The 9,582-nt window shown below is 46.3% G+C and overlaps 1 protein-coding gene across 1 annotated transcript; it reads right to left on the bottom strand.

The window, feature by feature from the left end:
* Positions 1-4,418: 4,418 nt before the first annotated feature.
* LOC115653552 lies at positions 4,419-8,722 on the bottom strand. The gene is made up of 3 exons (XM_030566956.1): positions 7,624-8,722; positions 6,937-7,458; positions 4,419-4,525 (listed from the first exon to the last, which is right to left on the bottom strand). Exons 1-3 carry the CDS (start codon positions 8,105-8,107, stop codon positions 4,419-4,421), a joined length of 1,113 nt encoding a protein of 370 aa, XP_030422816.1. The 5' UTR covers positions 8,108-8,722.
* Positions 8,723-9,582: the final 860 nt, after the last annotated feature.

Below are 9,582 nucleotides of genomic sequence, written 5' to 3'. Positions count from 1 at the left end.
GGAGTGGTACCTTCAAAACTGAAAATCCAAGTAGCTTAGTATTCACTGTTGCTATTAGTCCTCTTTTATCTGTTGCCACTCCCAGTACTCTGCTTCTTACCAAAAATTGTTTCTTAACTTCTATTAGAAATTAGAGCTGAAAACACTGATCAGGTCCTCCCGTCCAGTCTGTGCGTCAATGCAGGATTGCTCTCTACCATTCATATGCTGCTACTGGTTGTGGCTCATGAGGAGAGATAAGAAAAGGGTGGAAGTGGTAGAAATACACGTCTGTTCTGTAGAACTACAGCCCAATGAAAGTGATAAGTGATGTAAGAGTGCTTTTCTGTTTTCTCAGTGATAATGGTAGGGAAAATAGATCATCGCTAAGGAAGGGGATTAGGAAGCCAGCAAGGAAAGTGAAGGAGGACTGGCAGACTCCAAAATGTTTTTCCTCAATTTAAAAAACAAAACAGGCAATCCCTGCTAACATCCTCTAATCCTAGCACCACCATACCACCACTGATAAGAGAACAAACCACCACCAGCAGTAGGACCTGCAGCTAGTGCTGGCAAAGGGCAGCAAGGCACTGGAGAAAACCATAACAAAGTTATCATCTAAAAATTTGTAGTAGAATATAGTAGCTTTTAGAGATTGTACCAGACTAGTCCCACAGTAGAATATATGTGCATGCAGAGTGTAGAGGAGAACGTGCATGCACAGTTTATAAAAATATTCTTAGAGTAGATGCAACTGCTCTGAGAATTTGTTTATAGTGAACACCTTCAAAGCAGGTATCTCACATGAAATGACAGATAATTGGGCAGCAAGCATGAAGAATTACCACCTGTTACTGCTTTATTCCTGGGTAAAGAAAGTGGTGATGGTGGCAGCCTAAAACCTGACTTTGTTCCTTTCCTGCCTTGTTCCACTCCTTATTGCTAGTTATTCTTGGACCTCCACTCATATCAGCTAACAGTAGCAAGAGCTGTACTTCTGGCAAGATCCAGCATAGAAAGCAAACCCAGAATAATGGTAGCAATCATAGATTCATTTTATGAAAGAAGATTTCATGAAAAATTCCTCACCTACAGCTGCACAGTAGGTCAAACACTCAACTGGGAGATAATACTGAGTCTGCAGCTGTTTCCAGAGTTGGGGGGTGGACACAGGTTCCAGGTGACTACAGGATTATCTGCCCCATTAACATGCATGCTTAGACTCTGAAATGTCCAAACTTCTCAGTAAGACTATTGGACGTTCTATTCACTGCTCCACTAATATATATGGACCTGTATTAGTTCCATAAACCTTCCTATCTTTGACAACCACTGGATCGGTTGTCCTTGCAGTGCCTCTGACATAGTCTCTTCCCAATCCAGTGCTTTTGCTAGTTTTGTGATCAGTGCTATCACTTACACAACAATAACCTTAATGTGGGTTGCCTCAACAAAGACCGCACATCCCTGAACATCTGCACAAATACAGGAAACTGTGGGAGTTGCTAGAAGATGGACATTTTAGTGATAGTGTCTATGTCAGTGTTAGTAGTGACAAGATGGTTAAGGCAATTAGTGATGTGCCCTGTAGATGTATCAATTGCTTTGTTCACACGTGCAATCCCATGGCCACTATTGCTGTGGTGGAAGTTCCTAAAACTGTGGGAGATGCTTATCAGAGCAAGCAGATCTGTGGACTTCCCCCCTCGTGGTGAAAGCTCCTGACCCTATATAGTTCAAGGAAAATCTCAATGGAACCTGATACATCTGTTAGAACTCCACATTTTACATATTCATGGAGCAAATGTAGATTCCATACCATGCTATGTATATGGGCAGGAAATATAGGGGAGCAATAAGCTGCTGCCACCAGTAGCTCTTGCTGGAGGAACTATAAAAAGGCTATAAACATTTTTTGAATGGGTTGGACAGGTTATTGTCTAGACTGAAATAATTTAAAAAAAACCATAATCCCTTAGTTATGAAATCTCTTCATACCTGTACGTGCTGGTAACCTGGTGCCTGCCCAAGTGCCAATACAGCACTATGGAGAATTCAGTCTGCAGCAATGTTCTCTCAACGCATTTTAAATTTATGCTGAGCTAGATCCACTGGGATTAATGCTTTGCAGACTTCTCAGTGGCCCCTCAAAGATTTGGAGAGCAAAAGCAGAGAGTGACACAGGGACATCTGGGGGCAGAGCTCCTGTAGGAACTTCCTGTGATGAGGCTTTGGTGTCACATGGCCATTGTGCCAATCTGCTTTATCAAGATAGGAAAGTATGTGGGCCTTGAACCCCCTTCCAGTTTGCGAAGCCAAATAGTGATTAGGGATAATGCAATGTTCAGAGATGACTTGGCCCTTAGTTTCCATTTTCACTAAAGTACGAGAAGAGCGAGCATATCTATCAGTATGACTGTAATAAATTGTAGGCATTGTGTGCAACGCATCTTTCTATGGTTGGCTGGTTGACAATGTTTATTAATCATCTGCCTCTTTCTGAAATCATTTAACAACAAAAGCATATAGATGTTTTCAGTGGGACTGCAATGCTATTGACTGTGCCAAGTGCTATCCTTCAGCTTCCAAGCCAGTAAACAGGTCTACATGGGTTTAGTATTACAGAGGAGCTATGATTAATGAATCTGTTGCTGCTGTGTTGGACCCAAAGTTTGTCTATGTTTCTTTGTCTAGCTGTTCTGATTCTTTTGCTTCTGGGGGTTGTTGTAAGCTGTATGGTTGTGCTACGGACAACTGAAATTGACAACTTAAATAGTTGAATTTAATCGTTATTACTGTATGTCAACTTACTTAGCTCTAGATGAATACGTGTAAGCTTATCTTTTTTTCTAGACAAGTTTCATTCTTTCTCAGTCTTTGTGTAGGTGTCTGCTACTGTCTTTTCGTGTGCCTGTCTTGTTGCTCTCCCCATAACAGTACAATGGAGCATGTATTTATTTGCATAAAAGAAAAGGGTGAAAGGTATGCAGTATCTGTATGCAAATATGATATGGCCATTGCTTGTACACATTTGGGCAACATCATGCTGAATTAACTGAATGCATGAGTACTTAACTTGCTTTGCATGTGCAGAAGCATATTTTATAGAACACATTCATTGCACCTTGCTTTGAAGAGATACCTTTTAAAGGTTTTATAAGATGCTCATATTTTAGGTTTTAGTTCATCATTTTGTTTGCTTAGCTCCATCATATTTTCTAGCTTTATGGGATATACTTCACTTGTAAATCCTACATTATTCTCCATGTAGTCCCAAGGCCAATTTAATGCAAAGGACATTGGGGCCCATATCTAGGAGTCCATATCTAGGGCTCTAGCTCCTGCAGTCACATGGTGACCTCAAAATCTCCCCCCCCCTTTTTTTTAAATGAACGCTAAGTTTTCAGCCCTAATGGTCATGAAGGAAAGCTTGAAAATATGACCAGAGTGTAACAGAGGCAGTGACATCTGCCTGAGTCTTCAAACAGTCTGGGGATATACTTCCAGAGGTGAAAACTGCTCCATTCATCTACATAAAATGTAAGTACTAAGACCCACAACTTTGGGGGAGAGGAGACCCACCACTTTGGCAGGAGTTTAGACTAGATGATCCTTGAGGTTCCTTCTAACCTAAGATTCTATGATTCTAACACCATCCCAGCACAGGATTCTGAGTGTCAAGGAGAGAGAAGAGTACAAGCCCCCAGCCCATTCACCCATGCAGATATACCCCAACTACTGAGGTAAATGTTAGGGTGCTGCTGTCCTGGCTCCCATTGAGAGCAGGGAGTCATTATTGGGAGAAAGAGGTGGCTCCATTCCAAGTAAGAGCCATGGGTGTGGAGCTGTAAGGGCTCCTACATTGTCTAAGTGGTTTTTGACAGTCAAATGGGCTTGTCAAATGCGTGAAATATGAATGAGACGAGCAGCTCCAAACAATTTCTCCTCCAAAGCATTTTTCAGCCCCCAAAATCCTTTTGTATTGAAAGTCAAATATTTGTGCGTAAACAGTGAAACAAAATGAAAGTACGGTCCATTAAACAAACATCACTGCTAGACTCAGATATTTCACAATATTGCAGCATGTTTAATAGTATGCATTCAACTTTTTATCTAGAGCAGCTATGTAATTATTTCAATTAGCTGATCAAATCTGGGCTTTTTTCATGATGTTGGCTATGAGCAGCAAAACCAAATCAAGTGCCACTAATAATAATAATTTTCAATTTAAAAACAAAAGTAATAGACAATGAGCTTCTGGCCTTTGTGTGGCTCATCGCAGCAAGATATTAGCATCAGAGAAACTCACTAAAATTGGCCCTCTCCTCCACAGCGTCAGCAGAGAACTCACACATCAATGGGCACCAACACTGAACTACCCTCCCATTTTTATATGCTTTAGGCTTAGCAGTGTGGGGTGGGGGAGGGGCATGGGGATGTCATGGCCCATGCAGTAAGAATTCATGGCTGCTGCCCATGATGCACTGTTTCTGATGACAGAGGACTACAATTTCCAAGGCTATCAATCCAGTTGCTTTTGTGAGCTCTAAATGAGAGAAGGAAAGGAGAGACAGAGATAGGGAAAGGACACAAGAATCTATAGTACTGATGTCAGAGAAACATTGATTAGCAAACATACAGTCAAGACAAATTCTAATCTCTGATGTATGGTGCAGATCACAGCCTACCTGTTGTCCCTGCCTGCAGGTATATGGGATCTTGGGGAGCAATTACCACACAGGTGGGGTGCAAAATAAACTTTATTAAGAAAATGCAAAAACAGGGAAAATTTAATAGTGAGGGGTATGGGGTTTGTTAAGGTAGGCAATTGGGGAGGGAGTTCTTTTAGTATAGTATAGGGGGTTTCAATAGTGGGGTACAATACAGTGGGGTACAATACAGTTGGTAACCAACTAACACTGAAGTATAAATGTAACAGGTAGCTAACAATTTCTAGGTTAAGGGTGTGTCACAGCAGCATATAACCAACTAACAGTTATGGGTAAAATGTGTTAAATAACCAACAACTTTAGGTAAAAATGTGTCACAGTGGTGTAAATATAAATGTGAGGTGTGTGAGAGAGAAAAAGGGTAACCAATGGGGTTTTATGCTAGACTTCAGTAATACAATTGAGGTTTGGCAGCAGTAGGAGCGGGGTGAACACATGGGGGAAGGGATTAAAAGAGAGAGAGAGAGAAAGGCAGTGGTAGAGGAATGAGGTTAGGGGATGGGGGAAGAGGAGCACGTGGTGGAGCAGAAACCAAAGACAGAGGCACTACAGAGGGAGATTTAAACTCAGGGAGACACAGAGAGCAGACAGGCTGCAAGTTTAAACAGCAGAGAGACTGCAATGAGTGACTGGGGAGCTCGGGGGGGGGGGGGATTGGGGCAGTGGGAAGACAAATTTAAATAGTAAAAACCTTATCTATCCCCTAACTTAATCAAACTTATATAAAATGACAAGCAGCTACAGAATACAACCAGGCAATGATTTTCTAAACTTATCTTAACCAACAATTAGGCAACACAACAAATATCACAGAAACTTACAAGCTCTACAATCTTAACAAACTATGACTTATTAAAAAAAAAACAAGACCTATGGTGCACCTTATGCTATGGGGAGGTTACAGAGGGCAGAGTGGTATGTATCCAGGACCCAGCTCCAAAGGAAGCCAAGGGATGGTAGCTACAGCGGTGGATACAGCTGAAAGCAGAGAGCCCCAAGGCAAAGCCCACAGGAGCAGAGCTTAGCAGTGGCAAAGAGCCCTGTAGTTTAAGAGAGGTTTTAAGACACAGACCAAGGTTTAGCTTGAGTCTGTGTGCTGGGGAAACAGAGCCAGCAGCTAAAATAATAAAATAAAAGTATAGAAAGTTTTACAGAGGGATTCTTACCAGTCCCCAAGGCAGCAGCAAAGGCAGAAGCAGCAGCAACATCAGAAGAGGCAAGGAGGGTTCGGTACAGTCTCAATAATCAGGAGATCTCTCAGGTAGCAATTCGTTTTTCGTGGGGGGGGGGTTCAAAAACGGGGGTACGCTCAAAAATAAAACGAGAGCGGAGAAAGGACCCCCCAGAACCCCTGGCTGATCAGACCAGGCAGCAATGCAGGAACCTTTCTGAGGTGTGTTTCAAAAATGTCTGGTTTTAAAGGCAAACTTGGGCAGTTTCCCACCAGTAATCCTGATAGGCTCCCTCTGTCACAGGGGAGGGGGCACAGGGGAAAAACTGAAGGTAAGCCCAGAGACATGCCTGGACATAGTCCTGTGCAATAGGTGACTCAAGAGCACATGAGACTATGACTCATGCCCAGGATCTTAAAACCACAATAGGCCTTGCAGCTCTGGACATTGCCTACCCTACACCAAGCCCAGGTTCAACGAGGTGATAACAGGACTAACCCTTTGAAAAGGGCAGTGGTCCCACTTAGCATGCAGCACAAGTGGCCATCCCTTTGAGAAGGGCAATGGCTCTTGTTAAACAACTTAAGGGGCCCTCCCTTTGAGAAGGGCAGTGGCCCTGGTAAACAACTTAACAGCCAGGGAAGGGCGGCCACAGGAGAACAGAAAACAAAATGGAGTCTGGGGAAACAAAATGGAATAGGGGAATAGCTGTAACGGACATGCCCCCCTGGCCGACCTGAACGGGCTGTGAGGGGGATGTCCCATGCAAAGACCAAAAAAAGGAACAAAAAAAAGAGAAAAAAAAAGGTTTTACAAGTCATCGTCTTCGTAGTATGGAGGTGGTGGTTTGCTGCTGTCCAAGGGGATGGAGGAATACCTCACCTGCAAAGGCAGGGCTGACACAACCTTATGAATTAGCTGCTTGACCACTGCTATCCCCAACAGAAAGGCCACAAGAACAATAGCCACAGTGATAAGCCACTGCTTGATGGACTGAGCCCAGGTCCCCAACCCCCAGCTGGACCACTGAGCTTGCCACCAATCCCACTGCTTACGCTCTTTACGAATCTGGACGGCGAGGGAGGATAGTTGGTCAGCCACGGCTGAGACATTGTTCCACCCAGGCTGAAGGCGCAGGCAACATTGTCCTTTAAAGCGAGGATTGAGGTCCTCCAAGGCGACACAAAAGTCCTTCTGTAGGATGGTCTGGATCAGAAGACGGTTCTGCTCGGCGTAGTTGGCTAGGATAGTGAGGGCGTCGCTGGTTCGACGAAGTCCTTCTGCTGTGATGTTGGTGAGGGCTTCCAGACCAAGCGACAGTCCACGGATTTGCTGTAAAGTTAAACTGTATGAGAGGGGGTTAAACTGTATGTACCCTCCTATGACCATCTCGGTGGCTGACTTGAGTCGCTCCCATGCGGTGGCTGTTCGTCGTTTGCGTGGTGAGGAGAAGAAGGGGCGACGGTGGTGAAAGAGCCCTCCTCCCTTTATGACGAGTTGCCTGATGGCACATACCCCCTTTGGGAATGCGGGTAGAGCAGTCCGGGCAATGTTGTTCCCACAGAGCCACACTTGTCCTGGGGAAGAGGGTAAAAACTGGTCATGGATGGAGCTTCGCTGGGGGGATTTCTGGCCAGGTGGTATATCGACCTCCATCCATAGTAGGTGGGCGGCTCTGACCTGTCTCAGTTCTACATGGGTCTGAGCTGTGGATAAGTATTGAGTGGGGTTAAACACTGTACTTGTTGAAAGATGATTAATAAACCTGGTGAACTCAGTGCGGTATCTTGAGCTTCCTTTCTTGGGGTTTGAGTTAGGCCGAGGTCCTATGAACCACTGGGTGCAATTGGGATACTGCCCCAACGGAGTGGGATTGGAGAAGCCAAAGAACACGATGCAGGGGGCTGCTGGGAGTGGTCCTGTCACCGCAACAGGGGCGAATGAGTTGGGTCTTCGGTCGTCGCTGGTGGTGTTGCACGTGAACAGAGGCCGATGAACCCAGTCTGTGTTGTTGCAGGCTGAAGCTGGATGCTGTGGAGTCAGGTTCGTGAGGGGGAGGAACTCCCAGAGGAAGGGGGACCCTCCCTCTGAGGCCTTTGGTCTTGTACAGGCAACACAATCGTGTGATGGGGGGACATCTGACAGGTTCCCGATGAGGACCTCCTGTAGGGCGTAGGCTCTCAACCAGGCAACCAGGGGGTTTTCTCGAGGCGGGGCGGCAATCATGGCGACTGATTCCTATGGAGACATAAAAGAAAAGTGGCCCATCTAGGGCCTGTTATGACTGAACACTAAGCCAGTTGTGGTGGACCAGGTCAGGCTTGCCCCGTCCATCTATTTGAATATGATAGGTGTTAGGGAACCGGCCAGGTGTGATGATGGTGGCTGCTAGTGGAGTGCAGGTTCCCTGGGCATTGGGAATAGAGACCCACACTGGCTGAGAAATACTATAGGCAGGTTTCCAAGGTTCCCGTGGTTTAGGAGCAATTTCTGGCCATCGGCTGTATGCTGTATTAAGGGAAATGAGGGCTTGAGGCAGGACCCGGTCCCACCCCTTGTAATCAGGGGTGCTAAGTATGGCCCGAATCTGGGTCTTCAGCATTCCGATCCGTCTCTCTACGACTCCGTTGCTTTGGGGGTGATATGGCAGGTGGGTGTGAAGACGCACCCCCCACTGGGACACCGTCTGGTCTATAGCTTTACTGGTGAACGGTGGCCCTCCATCGGTCTGGATCTCTTCGGGTGCCCCCCAGGCAGCAATTACCTGGAGAAGGGCTACAGAAACAGCTGGTGCAGTAGATCGCCTGAGGGGAGAACACATTAACTGACGAGACCCTAGGTCAACTATTACAAGTCCCTTTGGATACTGTTTGGCCCCCGGGAGGGGGCCAATGAGGTCCATCTGCCAGGTTTTACCTGGGCTAAAGTGCTCAGGGCTATAAGCACCATGAGCATAGACAGGCTTGTTAGTGACTCGTGCCTGTTGGCAGCTCAGACACCCTTGAACAGCTTGGGTGCACTGCTGCCTAGACACGCTCGATGTTCGTCTCCCTCGGTCAGTCAACAGCTGATGTAGGGCACGGGCAGGCAGGTGCCCCCACTCTTTATGAAGCCAGGTGATGAAGGGATCACTGCAAGAGATAATGTTAACCTGGGATGTGTTACACTTATATTCTCGGAGTTGTAGATCCAGGCTGGAATGAAGAGGGTTACTGTCAGACCTGTGTGAAGGACAATGAGTAACAAACCATGGCAGCTTGGACTGTGCTGCCAGTTGAGTAATCTGTGCCCATATTTCTTCATGAGCGGTGGGCCGTCCTTCTCCCATCAGGATGGACACGCAGTAGCTTGAGTCCACTCCCAGGACCACGCGTGTTTTCGGGTGGGCTGCCACAATGTGAGAGGCTGCCAGTAGGACGCCTTCTGCTTCGGCCTTCTGAGCTGAGCTGGAAAAATCTAAGAGTTTAACTTTGAGGGTGTTACAGGTAGCACACAGCATTCCTGCTCGGGGAGAAGGCGATGTGCCCCCATCAGATACAATCCAAGGGGCATAGGCACTCAGTTGGGCAATAGCCCCCGGCTCAGTGGGAGCTGCAGTGGAGGAGGACTTGAGGGCCCAATGTCCAAATACCTCCTGGGCCTGGTAAACGAGTCGCTCCCAGGTAGCAGGGGCTCCCTGGAACTGGGGGGCCGGGGTGAAG

Source organism: Gopherus evgoodei, chromosome 6, assembly GCF_007399415.2.
Source record: "Gopherus evgoodei ecotype Sinaloan lineage chromosome 6, rGopEvg1_v1.p, whole genome shotgun sequence".
Classification (NCBI taxonomy): domain Eukaryota; kingdom Metazoa; phylum Chordata; order Testudines; family Testudinidae; genus Gopherus; species Gopherus evgoodei.
This window is presented reverse-complemented; position numbering and strand designations above follow the sequence as displayed.